The following is a 26388-nucleotide window of genomic DNA, read 5'->3' on the forward strand; positions in this document are numbered from 1 at the left end:
ATGGTTTCATTTGGCTATGTAGTGCTGTCGCTGAGAATGGTACAAGCTGTCCCGTCATCTGATGTGATTTCGGGCCGAGTGGGGCAGTAGCCGGCCCTGGACCCTGATAGACGGTGGAAACGCCAGGCTCCATGCATGTCGCCGTATACACTACTAACGCTGTAAGTATGCCAATGCCGTGCCAATACCGAAGACTACCTTGCGATGCATAAAAGCGCTATTCAGAATGCTGGCACCCTAGTTCTCTAGTACGGTGCTGTCTCCCGCTTCAACCACTCCAACGTCAAAGAGTCATTCTCGAAGAATTTGCTCGTCTTCTCATAGACCTCCTTGTGGTATTCGTTGATGAAGCTCTTCTCGTCTTCTGTAAGCAAGCTCATGTCAACAAGGTTCCTGCAGTGTGGAGTCATCGTAACATGCTCGAATCCCAAGAATGGCTTGTCACCGAACTTGTGCTTCGTCTCGACTTCTCGCACCATGACCATGTTCTCGATGCGGATACCGAACTTGCCATCTTCGTAGTATCCAGGCTCGTCAGATACCACATTCCCTACTGCCAAGGAGACTTCAGAATATTGAACCCTAGTGCCAATTCCGATAGGACCCTCGTGTACGTTGAGGAACGAGCCCACGCCGTGTCCAGTGCCGTGACGGTAGTCGAGACCTTCCTGCCATAGGAACTGGCGAGCCAGACTATCTAATGCGAAGCCTGTCGTACCCTTGGGGAACCTGACGCGCTCGAGAGCCATGTTGCCCTTGAGCACAAGCGTATATGCGGTACGTTCCATCTCAGTCGGCTCCGTGAAATGCATGGTCCTCGTTGTGTCTGTAGTACCATCTCGATATTGCGCTCCAGAATCGCAGAGGTATATAGCTTTGGGTTCGATGACCGAGCACTCACCCTTCTCCGGCTTGTAGTGGATAACAGCTGCGTTCGGCCCCGTCGATGAGATGGTGTCGAAAGAAAGACCCATGAACATATCGTGCTTCTTACGAATCTCCTCGAGCTTGTCGGCACCGTCAACTTCATCGAGCGTGGCCTTCTTGTTGATGAGTTGGTCCTCCAGCCAAGCGAAGTACTCGCTCAGCGCAGCCCCATCACGGATGTGGCATTGACGCATACCCTCCAGTTCGACTTCATTCTTGACTGCCTTTGCATCTCCAACCGGACTACGGGTTTCTTCGACCTTGTCGTCCCCGCCAAGGGCCTTGTTCAGGGCCCACGATGCTCGGTTGGAAGTCAGGAACTTCTTCTGTATCTCGGTCTTATCCATGGCCTCGAACAGCTCCTTGCTCAGCAATGTGACATCTCCAAATATAGCCTCGTATGGTCGGATCGTAACCTTGTCGCCCAAGTGCTTCTTAACATCATCGGGGAGCTTGCTTTCGTCGACATATAGGGTGGCTGCGGTGGACGTGACGACGGCGTAGGAGAAAAATACGGGGTTGTAGGGAATGCTGCATGTTGTCAGTGGCGTACTCTGATTAGGAGAGAATGCTCATACTCGCTTCCGCGGAGGTTGAAAAGCCATGCGACCTCGTCGAGCATCGATACGACGAAGCCAAGGCTCTTCCGCTTCTCAAGCTCCTTGCGCAGGTCCTCAATCTTGTCTTCGAAGCTCTTTCCAGAGTATTTCTCAGGCTGCACAATGACCTTCTCACTCGGTCGGGCTGGCCTTTTGTCTCCCCATACGAGGTCGATCAGGTTCTCGTCGATGGCCTTGTACTCGCCGCCCTTCTTCTTGATCTTGTCGGCAAGCTTGCGGGCGTCTGCTGCAGTGACAACGCTAGGGTCTACACCAACGACCTTGCCTCCCTCAGCCTGGTCTGCGGTCCACTCCTGGATGGTAGGTACATCCTGTATGCCTTGCTTCAGCAGCTCCCAGTTGCTGTCCAGCTGCTTCTCGGCCTGGTTGAAGTAGCGTCCGTCGGTGGAGAGGGCGGCCTTGTCGTGGGTGACAACTGCATAGCCAGCGGAGCCAGTAAAGCCACTGATGTACTCTGAGTGGTGTCAATGGGTGGGATGCGATAGGTAGCGGGGGCCTGACCTCGTCGCGCGTCACATGGGGCGATGTACTCGCTCTGGTGGCTGTCTTCAGACGGGACCACTACTATGCGTCAGCTATATGTCATCACATGTCTGCACGGGCGCGCCTACTGTAGATGTCGACATTGCGCTCCTTCATGAGCTTGCGGAGGTCCGCCAGCCGCTGGGTCGTGTCTACCTTGGACATGTCGATGGCACGCAAGGCAGCAGAAGCGTGGAAGGGTCTGACTCGGAAAGATGGCGTCCTTGCGGCTACATATGCAGCAGCTGTCGCGTGGGAGCGCCCTAGAAAACGCGGGAGGAGCATATAGGGTATGCCACGGTCTCGCGCCTACGATCGGGACATGCATAACACCCCGCCGTGCCCGCCCACAGCACAGCGACAACGCCGCAGCCAGTCCCGCACTAAGCGCAATCGCCAGGGCTCCAATCAAGCCTTGCCAAGCGCAAGAGCCCTTACTCCCAGGCACCGTAGGGAGGCGCATCTGTATTTATTGCAACACCAGGTCCCCGACGCTGGACAGTCACTAACATGAGCTTTCGTCGCCGTAGTCTGCTTCCGATTTTGCCCCACCATACGCGCAGGTAGAGGCGACCTCGCGCAGCCTCACCCAACTCCCGGCCCTGCACCTTTATATTTCGGCACGGCCTAGAACCGCCATCCCTAACAATCTCGAAATACGACGGGCTATGTCTATCGTCTAGGGGGCCAATCGCAGTCACCATCGCACTCGATTTTGTGTACCCTCTTTTCGCGCCTTCCATATCTCACGTCGCACCTTCCTGCTTTCGGTAACGTCTGACCTGGTTCCTGGAACCCTGACATCTGGCAGCAAGACTGACAGCAGTCTGTAGTGCAAAGCCTCTTGAGAAAGCTCAGCATGGCGAGCAACGGGGCCTTTCCTCTGCCTTACGAGGAGATTGAACGCCTAGTAAAGTCCATCTACGAACCCGGCCAAGCAAAGAAGATCGCCGAAACCGAGGCCACCCTTCGCGTTCTTCAACGCTCTCCCCAAGGCTGGGAAATTGCAGATGCTCTTTTGAAGAGCGACAACGAGCAGGTTCGCTTCTTCGGCGCCCTGACTCTCACCGTTAAGCTCAACGCCGACTCGGCTGAACTAAGCGAAGAAGAGTCCGAGCAACTGCTTTCAACACTTATCCATCATCTTGTCTCACGGCCTAGCTCATCCATCGCCACCCGGAAAGTCAGCTCGACCTTGGCACAGTACTTCTCAAAGCCCATTTCCGTATGGACCCACTGCATCAGGAGTCTTGCCGCATCGTTTGCCGCCCAGCGTCCAGTCCTAGACGAGGCTTTGAAAGAACGACCTTCAACATGGGATCTCCTTCCGCAATTCTCCGATGAGCAACTTCTAGTTATGCTTGACTTTGCCATGAGCTTAGCAGATGAAGCCAAGAAGCCGTCTAACACCCCAGACCGGAAGTCACAAGAGCGGATGGTAGCAAACGTAGAGAGCGTTGAAATTCTTCTCCACGTTTCATTCGGTCGTGGCATTAAATGGCTGTCAATCTCCATCGACGACCCCAACTACGCACAATCAGTGCAGCAAGGCGAGAAGATTTGCATCGCCGCTCTCAAGTGCTTTACCGGATGGATCTTCTACGCCCAATCCGAGTTCAAAGACGACCTCGAGAAGCTCCAACATCTCCGGTCAGTGAATGAGCTCGCACTGACGTGTCTGGAATATCATGTTGAAGATGCCATGGAACTAGTAGCTGAGATCCTTGAAAACTACCCTACTTTCTTCGAAGCAAAACATCAAGAAATGCTCTGGTCAGCAATCTCAGGTCCATGGGGCATGGAGATACTCAATAACTCCGACGCCGAAACCGTTTCTCTCGCCCGGATCATTGTCGCCTACGGACAGATTCTGCTTGAAACCAAGGTTATCTACACGCAGCCAGAAAGCACACATCATCAGCAGGTCATGTCCTTCTTGCATAATCTTCTCAAATACCCAGACCCGGTAGGCGCTGAAGACGAGATTGCACCTGTGGTGCTCGACTTCTGGAGCAATTATGTCAGCGCTATCGCCGAAGAAACTTTCTTGTATGCCGCTGGAGAGCAAGTGCCCGACTGGATGAATACTGCAAAGACCAATGTTCTCCAAGCAGTTTCCGAGCTCGTACAGAAGATTATCTATCCATCTGCTGACGTCACTGAATCATGGGATTCGGACGCAAGGAAGACGTTCAAGGTCTTCCGCATTGACGTCCGAGATATCATCATGGAGGCATACGACCCGTTACGTGACGTGCTCACTGACCAGTTTGTCGATTTCGCCTTACGCGGACTAGGTGCGGGTGACTGGTTAGAGCTCGAGACTGGACTGTTTGGTCTGATCGCCATCGCCGACGCTCTAACTCACAATTCCGACAATCGTCTAACCCGAATGTTCGAGCAACCATTGTTCGCAACCATATCCAGCACTCCTGGTGTGCCGGCTATCACCCGAAGGACCGCTGTGGAACTTGTCGCCGCCTTGAATCACTTCTTCCTTCGAAACCCGCAGTTCCTCCCTCAAGTTCTTCCGTTTCTACTCACAGCTCTTGCTCAGCCAGCTATCGCTCACGGCGCTGCCAAGTCTTTTGCTTCACTTTGCTCCGAGTGCCGGAAGTCCTTGATAGGAGAGCTGCCTTCATTCTTCCAAATGTACGAACAGTTCCTAACGTATGCCACTGCTGAGGAGTTCACCAAGAGTATGGTCTTGAAGGGAATCGCCGCCATAGTACAAGCTCAAGATACAGAAGAGAAGCAGTTTGAGGGCGTACGGCAGCTCTTCCAATACATCACACGCGACGCCATGCAGTCAATCAACATCACCAAAGAAGGAGGCGATGCAGAAGAAGGCCAAGTGCTAGCCCTGACTACTTTGAAGTGTCTTGCAAGCGTTGGAAAGGCAATGCAAGCATCGGACGAAGAAGTAGTGGACTTAGAATCCGACAAGGAGCCTTCAGTGTTCTGGTTGCAAGGTCCAGGCAAAGAGATCCAGAACCAGGTCATAAATCTTGTCAACTATATGACTCAGGTGTTTCCTGGAAACGACGAGATCATCGAAGCGGCGTGCTGTGTTCTCCGCACAGGTTTTAAGGAAACCGTGTCGGGTCCATTCGTACTACCTCATTCTGCTGCGATCGACTTCATCACGAAAACCACTGTGCAGACACCGAGACTGCCATTTGTCTTGGAGACAGCATGCTGCTGGATCTCATCGCATAAGCACCATCAACCGGAAGGCTTCCAGGCTCAGGCCCAGCGATTACTCCAACACGACCTTAGCATCATGCGGGCACTGCAGCATCCACGCAACGACCCGGAAATCGCTGTCGGCTGTATAGAACTGATCCAGAACTTTATCAACACTGATCCGCGTATCATGACTCAAGAATCACCTGAGAATCTGTCCGGCATGTTCGGCTTCACCGTCGAGTCCATCAAGTCGCCTGAGGTCCTGCCAAAACGCGCGGCTGCTAAGCTGTGGAAAGACATTTTCGAGCTGGCAGGCAATACAAATAGCCCTCACCAGGCTACAACGCAGGAGATCGTGGCGCACTTCGGTCCGACAGTGACGCTTGCACTTATGGCCAACGTATGCGGAGAGGTGGACTTTACGAGTTTAGAGCACATTGTCGCACCTCTGCGAGCTCTAATTCGAGCCGACAAGAACTCTAGGGCATACATCACAAGTGCGCTGGCAGAGCAGCCGCTTCTACAGCGGTTCCAGCAGGATCAGGGTGTTCAAGATATGGTGCGCAAGCTCATCGAGAGCATGACCAGGTAAGTTTAGCTCGTGAATTGGATTTCTGTATCTTGGTACTGACATACACACAGAAACGCAAGAAATGGCGCGGCCTTCAAAGACAGCGTGAAAGCTTTCTGGCAGACGTGCAAGCAACTGCAAATGCAACTACAGCCCCAGACAATGAACCCAGCACATCGATTCGCCCATGGATTCCCACAGCCCAATGCCTACTGAAAGAATACACATCGTCCAGCAACTTAAAACTCGGCAAATGCGGCCATTGCGAAGGTTAGGCCGAAAGACAACTTGAACGCAACGTTGTCGCGTACTAGTGATCGGACATTCATCGACTTTACCCGGCGCTCCAGGAATGAGTACGGAATGACGTGGATACCTCGCGACTCGATGAACTATCTTCTGTCAGTTTCATCTTCTTCGAGATCACAAGCATAACGATCGGTAGCGTGTCTTGCATATACCACATAGATATCCCCAGATGCATGCGGCGTACCCATCCATGTATCCTAGATTCCAATTGAAACTTCACAAATAAAGCTGTCGACTTACCTGCAAAGCAAAGATCCCCAGCCCAATCAGTACAGCCAATGGCTTGCTGAACACGCTGATCCCTAGTCCTCCAATCACACCCAGAATGCTTCCCATGCTAATTTGACGAACCGCCTGTGGATTCATGGCACCTGATTGAGTGATGACTGGTGTTCTCGCTTCATTTGTGTAGTTGTTTGTGAGGTCATTTTTGATCTTGGTGATTGGATCCGGACCATCGCATCGTATGCGCTGCGCATTTCGGAACTGATACGCCAGTAAAGGCGTCGACAAGATGAGTGGCGTGCTGAGCATCAAGCCCCTACGAAGACCAGGAAGTAAGAAGGACATATTGGTCGCCGGAGATGATGAGCTCGGAGTGTGCGGAAGGTGTTGCTGCTGGAGGTATGCAGAGAGCTGCTTTTCGAAAGTTCGGTCGGATCTCGGGAAATGCGTGGCTGAGCGGATGCAACGGATCGGGAGAAAGGTGTGTCGAATCGGGATACACACAGGTAGACTCGTCCTTGCTAAGCCAGTAAGTCCCAATGGCGTTGGAGACATGAATGCTTGCTCGGAGCAAGTGCTGACAATAAGGAAGCTCTCATCCGAGGTAGTGATGTCATTGGCTCCATGGCGTTCCCCACTAAGGCCTTTGGGGTTAGAGCTCGGACCCTGAGTTCTGAGAGCCTCAAACGTAACGTCGCGTCTTGCGACACCATGTTGGACGCGTCAAATTCCCCATCTGGCATTGGACTTGCTCGTCATGCTATGAGCGCGTCCTGAACTTTTAATCAACTAATACGCACATTGACAGGTCATCATGGCGCTTCGAACGGTTCTTCTCGCGGTTGCCAACCTCCTCATCCCGGTCGCGATACTGGTCTTCGCGACAGGCTTCTTCCCGTACAAACCTTTTATGCCCGGATTAGCGGAGTATGAAGAGCTTGCGTGGTCTGAGAAGATGGGAGAGGATTGGCAGAAGCCACCCGCGGCACCGTTTGACAAGCTCATCTTCATGGTTGTTGATGCGCTGAGGAGCGACTTCGCGTACGGAGAGGAAAGCGGCATGACTTTCGTGCAGAGGTATGGCACTCCTTGAACAATTGCGCACGCGCAATTGAACTGACTGTTACCTAGTCTGATACGAGACGGAACCGCGCTCCCGTTCACAGCTCACGCTACCTCTCCCACGATCACCATGCCCCGCGTCAAAGCCATAACGACAGGCTCCATACCCTCATTCGTAGACGTAATCCTAAACTTCGCCGAATCAGACACGACGTCCACCCTCGCGACACAAGACACGTGGCTCGCGCAGATCAAGGCGAAGGACTATGATAATGGGAAAGGAAAGCTGATCATGTACGGCGATGACACCTGGCTGAAGCTCTTCCCGAACGTGTTTGAGCGCGCCGATGGCACAAGCAGCTTCTTTGTATCGGTCAGTCATAAGCTCTCCGCTGTATGTAGGAGTAATAGATTGTTGATTCTCAAGTGCAGGATTTCACGGAGGTTGACAATAATGTGACGAGGCATGTTCCTAATGAGTTGCTGAACAGTGACTGGAATGCTATGATTATGCATTATCTGGGCTTGGATCATATTGGGCATAAGGCTGGTCCTAAGAGGTGCACTGCTCTGGTCCCTCACTTGAGTAGCGGCACAATGCTAATCTATCTACAGTCCTAACATGGTCCCTAAGCAAGTCGAGATGGATGGTATCGTTCGCGACATCTACGCAGCAATCGAGAACGAAGACCACCTCTCCAACACTCTCCTCGTACTCTGCGGCGATCACGGCATGAACGATGGCGGCAACCATGGTGGCTCATCGCCAGGCGAGACCTCTCCCGCACTCGTCTTCATGAGCCCAAAGCTCAGCAAGGTCACTGAAGCGGCTGACAAGCGGAGTCCCATCAAACCGAAGAACGAAGGAGAGTTCGAGTACTACCGGTTGGTTGAACAGAGCGACATTGCCCCGACACTTGCAGGCCTGCTTGGATTTCCTGTCCCACAGAACAATCTCGGTGTCTTCCTGAAGGAGTTCCTTGGATTCTGGGATAATCCGTCAGACCGCATGCAACTTCTCTACCGCAATGCTAAGCAGATGAAGAAGATCGTCGAAGCCAAGTACACCAGCCTACGGTTCGATGAGCAGCCGTTGACGGAGGATGATCTGGGGTTTGCATGCTTCAAATCCGGGGAAAGTCGCTCGCACCTATCTGACGGCCACTTGCTAGCATGCCTCTGGCAATCGGCTGTCGGTGCGATCAGCGGTGGTGCCGACTTCCAAGAAAACGTCTACGAATTCATGCACGAAGCCCAGGAGATGATGTCCAGCACAGCCTCAAACTACAATGTCACTCGCCTCTTCCTCGGAACCGGTCTAGCTTTCCTCATCTGCGCGCTGAGCTATTCCACACTCCCTGCTTTCCGACCTGCCACGCCAGCTGGCATCTACTACGGCTTCGCCCTCGTACTGTACGCTGTCCTCATGTTCGCATCCTCATACGTGGAAGAAGAGCACAACTTCTGGTACTGGGCCACTTCCGGCTGGTTCCTATGCCTCTTCTTCAACAACATGCGGAAGGAATGGTACAACAATTGGATCTTCCATCCTGCCATCATGGCACTGGCCATACACAGGATTGTCAGACGATGGAATCAGACTGGGCAGAAGTACGCTGGTGCTAATGACATCGTCAATAGCGGCCTCTTCCACGGTAACTCGTCCGTTATACTCTGGATTCTCATCGGCGCTACATACATGGATGTCACCATCCGCATAGCCAGACATGTTGCGCGTTCTATTGCGACCTTCGACGGCGAACAGAAGATGCACAGTGTGGAGATTGAGTCCACGGATCAGAATCGCATGTTTGGAACTATTGCTGTACTACCGCTTTGCGGCACGGCGTTGATCTTCAAACTCGCCTTTACCGTCAAGGATGCACCCGAGATGACCTACGGCCTTAGCGCAGGCTTGGTAGACATGGTCGAGACGTTGGAACTCGTAGGTCTTGCGCGCATGGTATTCGGAGGTTTACTTCTAAGCGGAGTCTGGATCACGTTCGCAGAATGGACACGATCACAGCGGAGAAAGAGACGAGGGAAGCAAGGCAACGGCGGTACGTCATACTCATCACATGTGAAATTGATAAGCCTACTAACAGCACCCCAGAACTCGCCGTCGCCTTCTTCGACCTAACAACGCTCTTCCTGCTCACGCAGACAAAAGCACAAAACATACCCCTCTACTTCCTCTTCCGACTCCAATACTTCTTCCTCAGTAAGCCACCCCATCTGGTCTCCACATCGCCCATCAACCCCGTCTCTCTTCACACAACGTGCTAACCCCCAAACCCCCACAGCCCTCCTGGACCTCAACCCCACAGCCGCAACCCTAACAACCCTCCTCCTAACCCAAACCTCCTTCTTCGCCCTCGGAAACAGCAACTCCATCTCCTCCATCGACCTCTCGAACTCTTACAACGGTATCTCAGGTTACAACGTGCTCGCTGTCGGCCTGCTGGTGTTCCTGTCGAACTGGGCGGGACCTGTGTATTGGTCTTTGGCGGGTATACTTCTACTAGGTTCGCACGGTCGCACGCAACGCTATATAGATACGAGTGAGCTGCATGTTGCGGATTGGGTGGCGAAGGAAAGGGAGTGGTTGAATGAGCTGGCGCGGAAGGAGGAGAAGGGACGGGAGACGAGGAAAGAGGGGAAGGAGTGGGTGGGGCATGTTGCTTTGTTGACGTTTTGGACGGGGGGTATGCTGGGCGCTGTTATGCTGGCTTGTACGGTGTTGAGGCAGCATCTTTTCATTTGGACGGTGTTTAGTCCAAAGTTTTTGTTCGCGATGGCTTGGGGGATCGCGTGGCATGGTGGTGTCACGCTGGGGCTTGGGGCTCTGGTTTGGTGGTTGGGAAGTTGGTAGTATGATTGTTCAGTTATCAATATGGTCGGGCGCCTACATCAGCGCAACGGTTTACTCTTGAGGACTTCCTGGCTCATTGTCATCTTCCCACTCATCATCGTTCTCCTCCGCATCGTTATCTTCACCCTCGTCTTCTCCAGGCTCCACTCTCTCCTCACTTCCTGGTCTCACCGTCCATCCAAGCGGACTCTGCACTTCCTCTTCCTCCCTTCGCTTCTCTTTTGCTTTCCTTGATTCTGATCTGTGTCTCCTGTCATCCTCGCTCCACCTAATGCCAACCCTGTGACGCGCTCTCTGCCAAGCCTTCCTCGCATGTTCTACCTTATCCGCCTCGTTCTTGAAATACATAAGGTTGAAGTTGACTCCAAACTCCGAAAATTCTCGTGGATCGTACTTCGATAAGTCCAATGTAAGCTTCTCGCCACAGTATGCGCATTTCGTGTACGACACACTTGAGGGTTCGTATGCGGGAATACGAACTGGGCCGGTTGGTCTGACGCTGGTATTAGCATTGTAGTCTCCAACCCATTTTTGGAGGTTGCTGTCCGACGTGGAAAAAGTATACGTACGCGGTAGATGGACCAGCAGTGCCCACACGTGGATCCTCTTGATCAGGCACTGTTGTTGTTGTTGTTGTTGTCTCGGCTCCCCTCTCATTGAGTCGACCGCAATACTCGCATCGCCACCTATCCTGCATTTTCCCTGCCTCTGCGCTGGAAATCTTCCGTTCACTGGGCTCCTTCTTCAGGTACGCATCCTCACGCCATGTATCCGCCACAGGGTTGCGAGGTATACCGTGGCCTCGTTTCTGGGTAGGTGAGTCCGGGTCGTGGTAGTCCGGCAGTGAGGATTTTGGAGATCGCGCCCTATCATGGCTGGGGTCGTGCTCGATTTGATCCGGGAGCGTGGAGCTGCGTCTTGGGGGCGGGGGAGTGGGTTGACGTGGTTGAGTGGATGTGAGTTCGGCGGGTGTCATGGCGGCGAGCCCGGATGAGATGGATGACGTACGGCGGCGCGTGTTGGCGCTGTAGATATAGGTTAGCCGTCATGTTGAGCCAATAGGTGAGTGAGATGGGCGGAAGACTGCTGGGGATGGCCAGATACTTACGCAGCGCTCTCCACTTCATCCACGCTCCTGCGCGGGAACTGTTGCTCACTGGTGCTGGTCTCATGATCTCCGTCGCTGCGAGGCGGATACATTAGCGGCATGTAAGCAGACAGATAACCCAATATTGGGTCTGGCACACTGCATGAAGGATATCAAGGTCACTTACCTCGCCTCGCCGTCTATATCGTCGTCTGAGCCCTCTGATGAGTCGACCCAGTCGTCGGAGTCTGCATCGCTCATGATGGCGTACTTCGCGGAGCGGGTTGTAGAAAGGAGGACTATGAGAGCGCAATTGCGAGTAAGTCATGTTGGGTGGTGTGGTTCGCGACTGCCAGCGGACATGCCGCACGGTTGTTGTTGTTTTGGTGTCGTGCCTGCTTGGGTTTTGGTGTATGAGAAGGTGCAATACAGCTAATAGGAAGCGACGTCGTACTCTACGTTGCAATCGGGACAACATGGCGACAATGTATGCTTCAGGGTAGTTTTCGGTTGTTCGAGGTAAGATACATAACAGACAGGCTCTTTCACACTATGGTATGCGAGAATACAGTGCCTGCCTGTGGCCCTAGCCTCGCGGCTTCTCGATGTATAACATCCTACCACCAACGTAACGATGACATCAAAAATCCGCAACGATGACATCCCAAAATCTATGACGGAGGACAGCAGTACGAATATTACTCAAGCGAAGATGTGTAGAATAATGATAAGGAACAGGGCAGCTCGGACACGTAGGATTATGACGACGATCTTGCCAAATTATACATTCAAATCTGATGGCTAGCTACATGTACACAGGTAATCACAATGGGCGCGCTTTGAGCACCTGAAACCGCATCGTCATGGCTTCGTAATAAGCTAGTACAGCTCAGCCGCACGTAGTTTGACTCTGACCGTCTTTGCTCCGCTTCGTTGGCTGATCAAAACTCGTCGTCCCGTCGTCTGCGTTCATGGCCCCGGGCAGGCCGTTTGTGGCTCCGGGCAGGTCGTTCATGTACATCTTCCATTACTTCGTCCTCCTCAGCCTCCACGTCATCCGGTGGGTGACGATTAGCACCCACCGCACCTGCATTTGCGCCGCCTTCGCCTCCACCACCCCTCCAATTAAGAGGGTTGAGCATGCCGCCGAAAGCAACAGCCGGTGGTGCCGGTGCTACATGAGGAGCGTGTGCGGGAGCTTCCACCGGCGCATCGAGACGAGCATCTGCTTCGGCGATAAGGCGGTTGATCTGCGCAAGAGTCAAGTCTTCAGGAAGCCAATTGCCAGGATCGACAGCAACGTGAACTCGCGCATGCGGGCAGTCGTCGCGGTGCCGAATGTCCTTGGTGTACTCAACGAGACACACCCAACAGAAGTTGTGGCCGCACTGCTCACCTGAAAATGTACGTTAGTATCGGATATCACGGCTGATGTTTGAACTTATTCGAGACTTACATGTCATGTGATCGCATCCACCGTGCTTCTGGATGTTCATACCGCACTGTGGGCATGGCTTGGCTCCCATAGTCTTGACAGCCCTCTTAGACAACTCGTCCTCCGCCTTCTTCGCCTGGTCACACCCACCTTTCCCGTGCGACGCCCATGGCCTGTTACACCTTAAGCAAATCTCGTTGTCGCAGTAAGGGCAGGCGACCCGCTGCTTGCTGCTTTTGGTGTTCTTGCAGTCTTCGATGGAGAAGTATCGGCCGCACTTGGTAGACAGACACGCAATGTATGATTCGCCGCTAGACAGAGCATGCTTCGTGACGGCTTTATCGTAGCTGGGATGGGTTAGCGTATTGATCAATGGTGTTATCAGTGAATTACTTACTCTTCGAAAACCGCCTTACTAACTATGGCCTGAAGAGCTGCATAGTCTAGCGAATAGTCGCATTTGTGGACCGGGCAGCTCAACTCTGCATCCTTGAGTTGACGATCGGCAACCTTTGTTTTGAGCATCTTTGCGACACATAAGTTGCAGATAGTCTGAAGATGTTCGCAAGCATCATTGGGTGCCTTGAAAGATCTAGACGTGTCCTTGATTGTTGCGCAGATTGAGCACTCTTGCTTCTTCGGTCGCTCTTTTTCCTTCGGTGTCGGAAGCTTCTTGCGTGTCTTCGGCTCTGCTTTTGGTTTAACAACAGCACCAGCCTTGACACGAGCAACAGCTTTGGAGTCCTTCTCAAGAGAGGCCTCTGGTGCTTCAGGTGAGGTAGCTCTAGTTTTCTTGCGAACAGGAAGCTTACGACCGTGCTTTCTGCCGGATGTGGTAGGAGCAGGCGAGGTTCGGGAGCCGGCTTCAGGTTCTGGGGTTTCTTCGATACGAACAGGGTTATTGCGGGTACCTATCGGGCCAGAAGGCTCAGCATAGTTGACACGGCGGTCCGGCCTAGCTCGTAGTCGGGTTGAAGGGGCCATTTTAGCTGTTCGTTAATGCTAGCGGGGGTCGGTATACGATGTAGTGCCAAATATTCGGTCAGAAGGTTCTCTTATACGCCCAATAGCGTGTTCCCGAACCCCGCAGTAAAGTCAAGAAGCTTTCTAGGCTACTGTAACGGTAGAACATGTATAAGTCAATAACAAACGGGCAATGAAGGAATGTTGGTCTCGGCGAGTGCGCAAACGCGCGTTTACCTCGGTTGGTAGAAGAAAGTCGTAACCAGTGTTCCAATAGTGAGAGAAGTCGCAACGTTGGGTGGTTGAGAAGGAAAGATGTGGGATGGAAGGCCGATAGAACAATGGTAAAGGTCCATCTCTGTCCGGTTACTCAAACCATCATGGTCGACGCGAAGACCATCGTGAACAGGCATCTCGTAACGATTCGTATACTGCCATAGTCCAAAGTGCGTTGTCAGTTGTCGCCCTTCGAGAAAGAAACTCCACGTCCACCATTTGGCTATGTCGATAGTCTCTCCGTAGTGTAAGCTGGTTAAGAAGGGTTTTTCGGTAGTTAGACTTCTCTACGCGTATTGCCAGCGTGTCGTTGGATGGTTCGTGTGAACGCGCAACTTCACGCTGCGCCTGATGGGGGTGAAAGGAGGTCGGGGAAGCGCATGACGTAACGATATTAGCGTGTTCGGAACATCCCGACCCGGCAGCACATTGCGGGTCGCGCGATTCTGATCCCGCAACACCACCTGGGCATTCGCGCTCTCGCGAGCCACTGGAACCTCGCACGCGTCAATTCATCGCATATGCCCAGCGCCTGGGTCAAACGAATCGCTCGATCCCTGAATCTCGACCGCGCCATAGCACAACCGAGGAGCCTTACGAACGCGTTGACAGACACCACGAAGCCCCTATATTGGCTGTATACACGTGGACAAGACGGAAACGCGCTTGGACAACCAATTCGTCATTATAAGAGTCGCTTCATCCATTTTACATACGTGAAAGCGTCTGCTCCAGATCGTACACATTGTACGGCCATGCAGCCTAAGCGAATTCAAGGGTCATCTTTCGCTGGTTCTCACATCTTCATCAAACTGCATGGTTAATCACTTCGCATTGACACTGAGAATTTCAACCTCAGCAGGTAGATTAATTCTAGTAGCATCCCCCAGCCCACTTTCCGCAAGCAGTCGCACGCTTGATTCTGGCCCAGCAACTTTATACATCGCATTAACTCGGTGTTGTCCTTTTATATCTCCACCTGTTCGTATGAGCTCAACCTCTTATACTTCTTCGCAGACCGTAACGCTCCCTAACCCCCGTCGCCTAACTCATGGATCCGTCCACCTCAATTCGACCGTCTGTTCCGCTCTTCCAACGTACTGAGGCGATCATTCGCCGCATGTTTTCGTTAATTTTATCGGTGGATATAGAAGAAACCCATACTATTCTTTCCCTATCTCGGAAGCCTAAGATGACCGACTTCGTGGTTCGGGATATGATTAGGGCCATGAAACCCTGGTGCCAAGCTTCAAGATGGGATAGTACGGAACGCTCGATCAAGTAACCTAGTGTACGACGATCGTCGCTTCTTAGACAGTTTATCTTACTTTCGCGTTGCCTCCATCCCTGTCCTGTTGTTGGCTCAAGTAAGCCCGGGATTGTTGGTAACGCGGCGAACAGATCGACGTAGATGTGGCGTGGAGTCGAGTAGCTTTGCATGCTGCTTTCTTCAGAGATTGTAGAGCGAAGCGCAGACATGCGAGAAGCGAGTAAGTGTAGACTTTCTGGCGACTTGAATCTCACTTCTCTATGCCTGGTGATAGTGTGGATGATCTCTTCCCGGAGCGCTTTGCAACAGCACAGAAGTGGCGAAGGCTTCGTGTCGCAAATTGGTGCCGCATAGAAGATGGGACTGTCGTGAACGTAAAGCCATATCTGTTCTCGAAGTTCCAGCGGCAATACACCGAAGTTACCCAAACTGTGTTGAACCGATCGACGACCTAGACGAAAAGATGCTCTTACGAATGAGAGAAATCGCAAGTATAATGTACTGTGTTGAACCGTTGTCGATTCCAAGGCTGATGCGAGACGGTCCATGTCGTTATGCGAAGGACTCATTGTTGTAGAGTCCAGGGCTGATGCGAGACGGTCCATGTCGTCATGCGAAGGACTCATTGTTGTAGAGTACGTTCCATTCATATGGAGAAATGGAGTGAAGCGTTATAGTAAGAGCTTGACGGAGTACCAGCTTAGGATGTTTTACAACCATGGTTGTTGATGCTCTTAGTTCCACTCGGATTGCGGTTGTGGACCAGACTGCCGCTCAGTTCGCTCGCCAAACTCTAGGCAGCGATATCAGCTACGGTACATGAGCAGGCCCTGCAAATACCATCCATAGGCTAACCTCGACTCTACACGAACATCCTGATCAATAGCGGTGGCCGCATTGAATGGCAGATTATTCGCAGCATCATTGCGCGATCGGGAGCTGGCATGTATGGAGAGGCTCGGTATAACGCGATTGGTGGATTGTGCTTGTTCCTCGTCCAATGATACCCATCGCCCATGTTGGGTGGCTGATTACGGTCACCGGACCTTGGCAGCGCAGTGCCTCTGCCTTCCCCACCATCGTAGCTGACCGCGATGCCTAGGTATACGACATTTTACTGCACCACACTCGCTGATAGGAAGCTCTCTGCGAAACCATCATTGATCCGGCGCGTCAGGTGACGTTCATCAACTACCTCCACCAAATGCGTCTTCTGCAGATCAACAACGATGACGACCTCAGTCTCGTCGAATATTTTGGAAACGACATTCCTCCATATGCCATTCTATCGCACACATGGGGTGCTGACGACGAGGAGATCTCATTCAAGGACGTCAAAAAGAACCGTGCACGAAGCAAACCTTCCGGGTATCGCAAGGTTCGCTTTTGTGGAGAGATAGCTCGGAGAAACGGCATCTTTTTCTTCTGGGTCGATACATGCTGCATCAAACAGGAGAGTAGCCAGGAGGTCGGTGAGGCGATCAACTCCATGTATCGATGGTACCACGATGCGGTCATTTGTTACGTGTATCTTACCGATGTTACCGTTGGAACCGTCACGCATGAGGGCATAGCGTCTGTCTCAGATTGGTCCACAGCCTTCCGAAGCAGCAGGTGGTTTACTCGGGGCTGGACACTCCAGGAACTCCTTGCGCCTGTGTATATTGAGTTCTACTCCAAGGACGGTTATCGACTCGGAGATCGGACGACACTCGTCCAACAGATTCAATTGAGCACTGGTATTGCCGAGGCCGCTCTACGTGGAAGTCTGCTGTCTGATTTCACGGTTGAAGAACGGATTTCGTGGGCACGGGAACGCATCACTAAGCGGGAAGAGGATGCGGCATACTCGTTGCTCGGGCTTTTTGGCATCCACATGCCCCTCATATATGGAGAGGGACGGAGGAATGCACTGAAGAGACTGCAGAGAGAGATCGTTAGAGCTTCTAGAGAAGAGCCGCTTTCCCCAATACTGAGCTTATCCACCATGGTCGCTTCCAGCGACACAACTCCGCAGCTGAAAGGTCCCAACACTTCAAGTGCCGGGCATTCCTTGTCTCAAGTCTCAACGTCGCATGCGGTGCCTGATCTTCAGTTCGTGTTCAGGATCGACGAATTCTACTTTCCGGGAGAGGAACGTATTAAGAGAAGAAGACGCATGAAGGACATTTCAGAAAAGTTGTGGATGTGTGGTTCGAGCATATATGAGATAGCAGAGCTACCTGCTACATTCACGCTTTATGACAGTAAGTCTGTTCATTACGGATCAGGCACATATCTTGTAGGGCAAGACGGCAAGATCATCTCCCTACATCATTGAACCTTTCCCTCTACTGCAGTTTAATTCGCATTACTCCGATTCCCTACCTTCACGATGGATATTCGTGGAATGTTACAATAAGTACGCTAACTTTGTTCAATTTAGAGCCAGCAAACTCTATAGTCTGGAATAAGCTCAGCTTCCTTCATAACGACGAAGACTTCTCGTCCAGTATTCATCCGCGTGGAACACACCCGAAATTGAGATGCCAACGAACTGGCTCTGTGTGGCCCTGGACTCTTTTTCCAGAGGTATATCATGGGCCTTTTCATGCATCTCCACCTTACGGGGGTTTGAGGGGTAGTCTGTCCATATTCCTCGCCCTCTTGGCTCTTTCAATCAAACCGGATAATCTCGAAGAGGATTTCCCAAAATTGCGAAACAACGGGCAGTGGGGATTGCCTAAGTATTCGCATGGAAGTATGTTCAAAAGTACTATCATAGTTTATTCCGGTAATTAACTAGCGCATAGGGAAAATAAATCGTGGTGTTACTGTGTACATCTACGTTGGCACTGAGTCAGGCACTACACCCAAAGATATCCACGCATATGAGAGCGGCGTCTACGGAAATTATTTCGACTGAGATCAAGGGCAATCCATATATAGCAATATTGCAAGTCAGCGGCTGAAAAATCCTCGAGGCGAGCGCGTTCACGCTAAGAATTGCAGTGCAACTCCACATTTAGCCCGGGAGCTGCCAAGGGTGTACAGATGCGCTAGCCCATTGATTGGATAATCACATCACACCCCACCTCAAACATGACGTCCTTCGAGATAACGAGGAAGGCGCCATCAGGAGGCTGTGCTCGCCCAGCCACAGTCCGTACATCTCATCCACGCTAAGAATTGCAGTGCACCACGCGTTGAGATGGTAAGCCCGAAGTCTCAGGCTCGCACTGCTGACACGGGATGGAAGCACAGCTGGTCAGCGCTAGAGAATGCAGTGCATTCAATATCGATTGGACGGCATGGCGATTGCGTGAGTCCACGGGTGGGTCTGATAGGCCGGCTTCTCCACGCTAGAGGTTGCAGTGCACGAGCCTCAATATCTAAGTAGCTAGATTCAACAACTAGCTACATAGGAGGCACGTGCAAATACAAGGCTTGCGCAAGATGTATCGAGTATTGTCAAACTACACGTAATTGAACAAACAGGGTGGTTCTCAATATGCTCTCCATTACGTATGTCATTCTGTGTAGCCACCGATTGACAAAGAACTGAGTCATGAAGCAGACCACATGTGCGGATAACCATAAAGTCATGTCGCAACTATTACGTCCTAGCACTCAAGGAAGACACTGAACTAGCACGCTGCAGTCGACATCACCGCAAAATTCTGAATGTAAAAGGGTTCAAAGAAAAATAGACTCCAATATTGTTTACCACTGTCATCTATTATAATAGTGCGCGTTCAGGATTGCCTTTCGCATTGGGGTAATATAATATAAAAAGAAGAAGTGAACGCCTACACCATACCCATATTAACGCCTATCCATATGTAGCCCATCCGGGCCTGACCCACCCATATCTCATTCTAAGCATAAAAACTCCTTGACCCCCCATTCCCATACCGTACATCCTGTGTATACATCCACCTCATACCAGAAACAAAACTGCACAGGTCTGCAGACTACATTGACCCAAAACCTTGCAAAGCAGGTGACCCAATGTCAACGTAGGCTCCAGGCTGTTCAGTTTTTCCCTAGTTCGGCGTGCATCGCTGAACGAGAGTAATGCCCTTACGAGACTAGGCCGCATAGTACAACTTTATAGAGCTCAACACTCGCTTCCTGCACACGGGGCAAGTCTGCACTTCCCGTGCGCACGGCAGACAAGCAACCACATGACCGCAGTCATAGAAGGCAGCTTCGGCGTCTCCGTCCCAGCAGATCCTGCAGAGTTTCTCCGACTCTTGTGCGTTCTTCCAGTGCGTAACACCTTCGCCGAACTTCTTGTCGTTCTGCCACCCGCCTACATATGTGTTGCCACTGGCGGCCTCGACATAAGTCCCGGTGCCGTGTTGCTGGTTGTCAACCCAGTCACCATCGTAGGTGTCGCCGTTCTGGAAGGTGTATAGACCATGGCCGTAGCGTTGGGCTAGGCGGAAGGAGCCGCTATATGTAGCGCCAGAGTGGTATATTTTAGTACCATGGCCATGAGGATAGCCATTCACAACTTCGCCTTTGTAGTACTCGCTCGAGAAATAGTCGTAGGTGAAGTGGCCTTGTAACTTGTGTGGGAAGTTGCGAGCGAAAGCACGGAACTGCAGGTAGGATTGTGGATCTGCGAGGGCAGCGCGAGCGGCGAATTCGTTGCGTTTCTCAGCCGAGAGCGGTAACGAAACGATGATGATACTCGCATTGTGTAGATCCACTTGCGCAAAGGTACGACGATGCTTCAGTGATCGCGTGTTAGTCAGCTCGTCCTCTTCCCACATCTCCATCTTCTTCTTGTCTTCCGTTGGAAGTTCAAGCAATGTCACGATTGTGTCGTCCAATCTAGCAGACTTGAGTGCAGTGTGCGATCCACGAGCTTCTAGGGCTTGATTTTCCGCGTTCCAGAATTTGAGAAAGAAATAAATCTCATCTGGAGGTGGCTCGGGAGTGGGGTTGCGCACTGGTGGGGGTGGTTGTAGAGGTTCTGCAGGTGTATCAACCGGGGGAGGTGGAGGTGGTGGCAGCAGCATATCCTCTTGTGTGCCACCCATCTCGGTGTCGCTAGGACCGGCACCTGGGACTACAACATCAACAGCCGGTGGATCAACGGCTGGAGTTGACTCCACTTCCAGCATAGCAGTATCGTTGCGTTGTTCTGGAGGTGCAACAACGGGCTCATCGGGGTCGCTCATAGGCGTATCCTCCGAATGTGAAGTCATCTGCGGTAGTGGTGGCGGCAGGGTACTGGAAGGCTCGATTACGGTCTCGACAACTTGGATGATATCTGCCGCAACTTCACCCGCCTGGAGCGATGGAGCCTCTGGGGAATCTTTCTCCTCTTTCGGGAGCTCAGGCAGCTTCTCGAAGTCGGTGACGTGTACCCAGATGCTCCGGTAATCTGGCGACTCCAGAGTCCATTCCTTGGCATCTATGTGCGGGCTGTAGCTACCGGCTGAAAACTCAATGAGTCCAGTACCGAGGAGGTTCGGTCGGTCCAGAGATCCTTGCGTGGGATCTAGAAACCAAAACTTTATCTGTCGTGGGTCCTTGACGTTCTTCAAAAGGCCGAACAACTTTTGTCGAATTTCTTTGCATCCGTCATTGCTTGACAGCGCCAATGTGTGGATGAGCTCTGAACCTTCCCACTTCGCATCAAAGAAGTCAAATATACCTGGACCTTCGTGCCCTAGGTATACTCGTGAATCAACGACGCGAAAATCGAGTGTCTTCGGTGGCTGCGCTGTGACCTTCTCTGCCTTCTCTTCATCTGTCGCAGAGTTCGGTTCGTGCGTTGGTAATGATGGCATTGGAGGAAGGGAAGATTGGTTCTTCTTGGCCTCTACTTCCAGCTTGAGCCACTCCGGGACATCCCACTGCTCGCATTTGGCGTCTGATACGAATACCGACTGAGCTACATCGTCTCGCACATACATGGCAATATATGCCACGGCGTCGTTGCCAGTAATCTGAGTACTACTAGGCTTGCCTTCATGCGCATCGACTGCCTCGCGCTTGGGAAGGCATTTGACTTGGCTCTCGTCTTTGCTATCACTGTAGATATACCACCGTGAACCAGGGCCCTCGGGTCGAAGTATAGGCTGGTATATATAGGACTGAAGTGTTTGCTTATGCACAACAAACCCATACAGTGTGTAGGGAGTGTCACCAACTGATATCCTGTCGTCAAGGGTCACTTTGTTCAGCACCTTGATGTGCGAACGCGTCTTTGCGCTGTCGAATTTGTGCCGGTCCAGCTCGATTGTCAACAACTCTGGCAGAGGCTGTCCAGGTATAGTGAAATCAGCCGATTCGTTGACAGCACGCTGCATGCTCTCCACACCTTCCACAGGTACGCGGTAGCTGGGTCTACCGATGGAATAGTCGCGCTTTGGTCCACATATAGCATTTAGCTGGGCGGCCTGAGGTGTCCCTTGAAGTTCTTCTTCGAGCTTAAGGCGCAATACTTCCCAAGTCTCCATCACATCCAACCTGTGGAGGCCATCGTGTATGCGGTACCACTCTAGAGCATCCAGAATGCCATCAAGGGCAACTGGACCAGCTCCAGGCTCGACTTGAGTGCGAAGCGAGTATAGGACTTGCTGTAAAGCGCTGATGAGTGGCTTCGGCCGAGTGAAAGGCTCATTGCTAGGGTCCGCAATGACGATACTGTACAATAAGTTTCGAAAGGGCTTGAACAGCATCCACGAGGCAATTGCAGACATCATGTTCCCGCCAGGCGAAAGCATGAGAGCTTGCAGGCCCGTCATTGCAAAACTGTCCCACGGATTCTCACGAATGGGATGCTCCCATAAACAATCCGTCTGGTCTTCCACGACCCGAATGTAGGCAGTGAAGGCAAGTTTGTCGTCACGAAGAAGCGCCATGCGCTGACCATGCTGACGACGAGAAATATCGTAGTGCGGTCCGTGAAAACGAGTCCAGCCCCAATCAGGAGATCCATTACAGAAGCGATGTAAAGCATTCCGCGAGTAGTTCACGCGAGGCTCTGTTGGATTGTAGAGAACGACCGATATCTGCGCGGCAACGCTATTCCGCTTGGGCATTTGTTTCGATCCAAGAAGCGGAAGGGGCGAGTGTTGAGAGACGACCAGTGCGGTTGGTGCCTGGACGTCTTCCGACTTCGTGTTCTCACTGCGCTCTTGCGTAGACGGCTCATGCTGAAGCGACACGCCTGTCGGATCGTCTGCTGGCGCATGTTCGGACATGACCATACCTTCGTCAGCCTTCTTCTCTCCACTTGGCTCAGAGGCCTCTTCGCCGTGCATGTCTTTGCGCGCGTCCTCATTGTTGTCGTCCTTCGAGTCCTGAACGCTCAGGCATTCGAGATAGACGCTGAGATAATCCGAATCGTTCCCCTTAGGATAAAACTTGATTTGCCATTGGTGGCCCCCAATCGTGACGACATCAGACTTCATAAGCACTTCATGGTTCGGCTTTTCCTGGGTTCCATTATACGCATCGATTGCCCAGTGTATACGTCCTGCTTCACCAGCGGTATACTCCGGGTGATCTAAAGGTTTGAAGGCCTCGCTCTCCCAGTATTCGTGGTCCAGAGCACTGTGTTCACCCCTCTCCTCGATCATCTTCACTTCGTCCTCGTCAGGCGATGACAAGTCTTCTGGAAGTGCGTGCCACGGCGGGAGGCCATCGTCGTCGTCGTCGGATCCTGAATCAGAGCGAGGGGGGTCGACTGGAGGCGGCGGAGGCGGGGGCTGTGTGCTTGGATCAACAGGGGGAGGTAATGCGTCGAGGTCTACGGGTGGAGGAGGCTCTATGGGAATGATGGTCGCTGTCTGAGGTAGGTTAGCACTGGTGCAGATACAAGCCAGTAGAAGACATTGTCATACCGTTTGCTCTGGCGCAGGTGATGTGGGTGAAGTAATAGTAGCTTCTTGTGCTTCAGCCGGGCTGTTCTGTGGTAACGGCTCCGTCTCGGCATCCGGTGTAACGTCCATAGCGTCCTCATCTATAGCCGAGATATCGACAGCGATGGTGTTCGTGGAAGCATCGCGATGGGTGGGCTCATCTCCATCTTGCATGTCTGCATCGCCCCGATCGTGGTTTTGGCCTGTAGAAGGCATTGTGTTCGCGGAAGTGGAAGTGCTCATGTTCGATTCGGCTGCAGGCGGTGGCGGCGGCGGTGGTGGAGGAGAAGCTGGCGTCTGCGCATGGAGTACGGGGTTTGGTGAGTGTGGCGGGCTGGACAGCTGCTGGCTAAAGTGCAGTGGTGGCTCTACGCTGACGCTCATGTTTGCTGCAGCGGTAGAGGCGCATGTGAAAGTGGAGAGCGGGCGTTTGACGGGCGGGAGTGCAGGTAAAGCTGGGTAAAGTACAAATGGAGAGATGAGTGAGAGGAGATATGCACGAGGCTGCACGACAGTGGTGTGTTGCTTTTATCGGTGAGTGCAGCAGGCTAGCAGCGTTATCGCGTCGACGAGGGTGTATGGATACAGTGAGCAACCGACGTGTGCTTCTGGAGATATGGGTCGAGACTGTAGAAATTGGAGTTGGAGAAGAAGGAAAGATAACCTGGGCGTGGCTGGAGCTTGACAAGGCTGCAGCCTACCAGCATGCGGCACGATTGCCAACAGAGGTACAGAGTGAGGCGGTAAAGCTACCTGGGAATCGGCTGGCCCACGCGCTGCGCTATCCCGAATCGAAGGAGCTTTGGCGTCAGCGCCTTCAACCTGGAGGCTCTGCGCCCTTTACAGCCTCTCCGACGACGCGCTCCAGAGGTTGACTCATCGCACAAGGCTGCGCGGACAAGGCGCATTCGTCGTCATCACGGAGCTCTCAGCTCCCTTATCGATTAACCTCCACAGTGACCGGCTAGGCAGTCACGCTAGAGCTTTGAGACTAGTGGGGAAGGTGGGCCCGTCCGCGCCTTCCCTGCGTCCGCTCTCCGCACCAACAACGTTGCTCCATACAGCAGTCGTCCTTACATGCCAGCCCACTTATTTCGGTCAATCAACAACATGGTCTTTATTGCACGAGCTATTGGAGTGCTGCATAGCGTATAGCGCCTGTTGTTATTGCCCTTGCGACCTTTGGACCCGTGCGAAAGTGGCCGCAACAATGAGCGGAAACACCACCGTCGCCTCTGCGTACACCTTCACACTATCTCCGTCTAGCTTAATCTTTCCCCAGCTGACAGCTTCGTCTGGCCGTGCGCCTGCATCACTCCCGTCAAATTCTTGCGCAGTGTTGATGTACACCGCGCTGTCGGCTCCGTTGCGCATCAGGTTCGCATTGGCGATGTGATGCTTCACCAGTCCTCCGCCCAGGACAATCATGCCCGTCCTCTTCGCTCTCACGGCGATTGTGTTTATCCTTCTAATGTCCTCTACAATATCGACGCGCAGCTGCTCTGGTGATGACTTGAATGTGTGGAAGTACAGCATGTCGCCCAGGCTTCCGTCTGTCAGTGCCGGGCAGAAGACTGGGATGTCGTTCTTCCACGCCCAGTAGTAGACCGATCGCTCGTCGTTGATTTCCTTGCCTAGACGATTGATAACCTTGCTAGGCGTCCAGTACAATGGCTCGTCCGTTTTCTTGCTCGCTTCCTGCTCCTCCAGCATCCTGTCCAGGATCGGCACTACCCAGTCCTCGAACGCGCAGTAGTTGCTGTTAGGCACGACAAGATTGCCGATGCGGTTCATGCCCTTTTGGCGCAGTCCAGCCCCGGGGGTGGAGAAAGCGCCGAGGTATGTCGGCGCGAGGCATTTGATGAAGTCCTCTTCGACGCCGCCTGCAGTCGTCACGATGGCAGAAACGTGTTTGTGCTGGACCAGGTACCGCAGCGTCTCGCGCAGACCCGAGGATATCAGATTTGACGTGTACCCAAGGAATATCGTCGTGGGCTCCTTGGTCTCAGGATCTCTCCATGCGCGCTGTCATCTGTTAGCAGCGAACCCAAGCTTCTCGATGCGGTGGTGGTGTCGCGTCGCCAAATCAGGCTAAATGTTTCGCCTTTCGGGACTGCGCACGGACGGGAGATTCCCGGCATACGCAAGTGCTGTCTCCGCACTTGACGCTGACACGCCGCAGCGGCGCAGCACGCGCATTCGGATATTCCGGGCAGAAGCAACTCACCATGTCGTTGATGATGCGTACAGCCTCTCCCACCGAAGTCGCCTGGAAGCCCATGTTGGCATAGCCGCCTACCAGCTCCTCGACGGTGATGCTGCGCGACGCATACTGGTTGAAGTCGATGCCCTGTACCTCTTGCGCACCCTCAGGCACGGGCTCGGATGGCTTCAAGACTGCATCAGTGGCGCCGGTAGGGGCCGAAGAGTTGCTAGCCATGGCCGTGGGCAATCTCGGGTGGGCAGTCGCTGCAGCGGCGCTGTCGCGATGTTCTGGCGCGTCGTCGGGCTGCTCGACGTACTCTGGACGGTTGCAACTCTCGTACTGTGCTATTTGTGAGTCGGTGCGGCGGCAGATTTTGAGGAAAAAGAAGCCCCCACACCTGGGCACCCGTGGATTGGAGCTAAGGCATGGCAGTCTAATCCCTGCTCGTGTGAGGCTAGTTCTCGGGTCGATCCAGCTAAGGAGACTGCCAGTCCTTTTGTCATCAACGTGTGGGAGGGTCACGATGTCGCATCATCGCACAATACTCCAGCCGGTCCTCCAGGCGTGCGTCGTGTCCAGCATCTGCCGTGCAGCGGTGTCTGTCCGTGTTGGTGAAGGGGCCCGGGCTGGGATCGTCACCAAATCCCCTAGTGGAGCCAGGGCTGGAATCTGAAGCAAAACCAGCGGCTGCCCACCCCTGCAGATAATCGAAATGTCCAACTGCGGACCAATCAGAGACCGGCTGTCATGTCTGGATGGATTCCCCTCGCTAGGCCGTTGCAGGCCAGCCGGGGCGTCCATTTTGACTTGCAGGCATCCGTCATGGCTGGGTGTGTCAGTGCTTCGTTCGTGTTCTGGTCTCCTCGACGTTCCCTTTCTCATCATCACACCTACCTTGCGACAACGACCCTCTCCACGACACTATGCTGCCACGGCCTAGCGGCGCACAGCGTGGCTAAAGAGCCACTCCATTCTTCGTTCCCAGCATC

At 52.9% G+C, this 26388-nt stretch overlaps 9 protein-coding genes across 9 annotated transcripts; 3 read left to right on the forward strand and 6 right to left on the reverse strand.

Moving 5' to 3' along the window:
• Positions 1-245: 245 nt before the first annotated feature.
• Positions 246-2354, reverse strand: J4E86_011379 (uncharacterized protein; the record flags this gene model as incomplete). The annotated part of the gene is made up of 4 exons (XM_051451870.1): positions 246-1458; positions 1506-2001; positions 2049-2108; positions 2159-2354. 4 exons carry the CDS (start codon positions 2352-2354, stop codon positions 246-248), a joined length of 1965 nt encoding a protein of 654 aa, XP_051297001.1.
• A 574-nt stretch (positions 2355-2928) lies between these two features.
• J4E86_011380 (uncharacterized protein) lies at positions 2929-6045 on the forward strand (the record flags this gene model as incomplete). The annotated part of the gene is made up of 2 exons (XM_051451871.1): positions 2929-5846; positions 5901-6045. 2 exons carry the CDS (start codon positions 2929-2931, stop codon positions 6043-6045), a joined length of 3063 nt encoding a protein of 1020 aa, XP_051297002.1.
• A 23-nt stretch (positions 6046-6068) lies between these two features.
• J4E86_011381 (uncharacterized protein) lies at positions 6069-6708 on the reverse strand (the record flags this gene model as incomplete). The annotated part of the gene is made up of 2 exons (XM_051451872.1): positions 6069-6221; positions 6379-6708. 2 exons carry the CDS (start codon positions 6706-6708, stop codon positions 6069-6071), a joined length of 483 nt encoding a protein of 160 aa, XP_051297003.1.
• A 469-nt stretch (positions 6709-7177) lies between these two features.
• Positions 7178-9990, forward strand: J4E86_011382 (uncharacterized protein; the record flags this gene model as incomplete). Its single annotated transcript, XM_051451873.1, has 7 exons — positions 7178-7440; positions 7495-7798; positions 7858-7985; positions 8041-9485; positions 9539-9646; positions 9729-9918; positions 9981-9990. 7 exons carry the CDS (start codon positions 7178-7180, stop codon positions 9988-9990), a joined length of 2448 nt encoding a protein of 815 aa, XP_051297004.1.
• A 358-nt stretch (positions 9991-10348) lies between these two features.
• Positions 10349-11645, reverse strand: J4E86_011383 (uncharacterized protein; the record flags this gene model as incomplete). The annotated part of the gene is made up of 3 exons (XM_051451874.1): positions 10349-10790; positions 10867-11322; positions 11572-11645. 3 exons carry the CDS (start codon positions 11643-11645, stop codon positions 10349-10351), a joined length of 972 nt encoding a protein of 323 aa, XP_051297005.1.
• Positions 11646-12325: 680 nt separating this feature from the next.
• On the reverse strand, positions 12326-13803 carry J4E86_011384 (uncharacterized protein; the record flags this gene model as incomplete). Its single annotated transcript, XM_051451875.1, has 3 exons — positions 12326-12780; positions 12841-13166; positions 13217-13803. 3 exons carry the CDS (start codon positions 13801-13803, stop codon positions 12326-12328), a joined length of 1368 nt encoding a protein of 455 aa, XP_051297006.1.
• A 2729-nt stretch (positions 13804-16532) lies between these two features.
• On the forward strand, positions 16533-17648 carry J4E86_011385 (uncharacterized protein; the record flags this gene model as incomplete). Its single annotated transcript, XM_051451876.1, has 2 exons — positions 16533-17574; positions 17614-17648. 2 exons carry the CDS (start codon positions 16533-16535, stop codon positions 17646-17648), a joined length of 1077 nt encoding a protein of 358 aa, XP_051297007.1.
• Positions 17649-19398: 1750 nt separating this feature from the next.
• On the reverse strand, positions 19399-23577 carry J4E86_011386 (uncharacterized protein; the record flags this gene model as incomplete). The annotated part of the gene is made up of 2 exons (XM_051451877.1): positions 19399-23121; positions 23176-23577. 2 exons carry the CDS (start codon positions 23575-23577, stop codon positions 19399-19401), a joined length of 4125 nt encoding a protein of 1374 aa, XP_051297008.1.
• A 780-nt stretch (positions 23578-24357) lies between these two features.
• Positions 24358-25633, reverse strand: DYS1 (Deoxyhypusine synthase; the record flags this gene model as incomplete). Its single annotated transcript, XM_051451878.1, has 2 exons — positions 24358-25218; positions 25421-25633. The coding sequence occupies 2 exons, from the start codon at positions 25631-25633 to the stop codon at positions 24358-24360; spliced, it is 1074 nt and encodes a 357-aa protein (XP_051297009.1).
• Between the last annotated feature and the right edge of the window lie 755 nt (positions 25634-26388).

This window comes from Alternaria arbusti, assembly GCF_024043155.1.
Source record: "Alternaria arbusti strain BMP 1465 chromosome Unknown scaffold_33, whole genome shotgun sequence".
Classification (NCBI taxonomy): domain Eukaryota; kingdom Fungi; phylum Ascomycota; class Dothideomycetes; order Pleosporales; family Pleosporaceae; genus Alternaria; species Alternaria arbusti.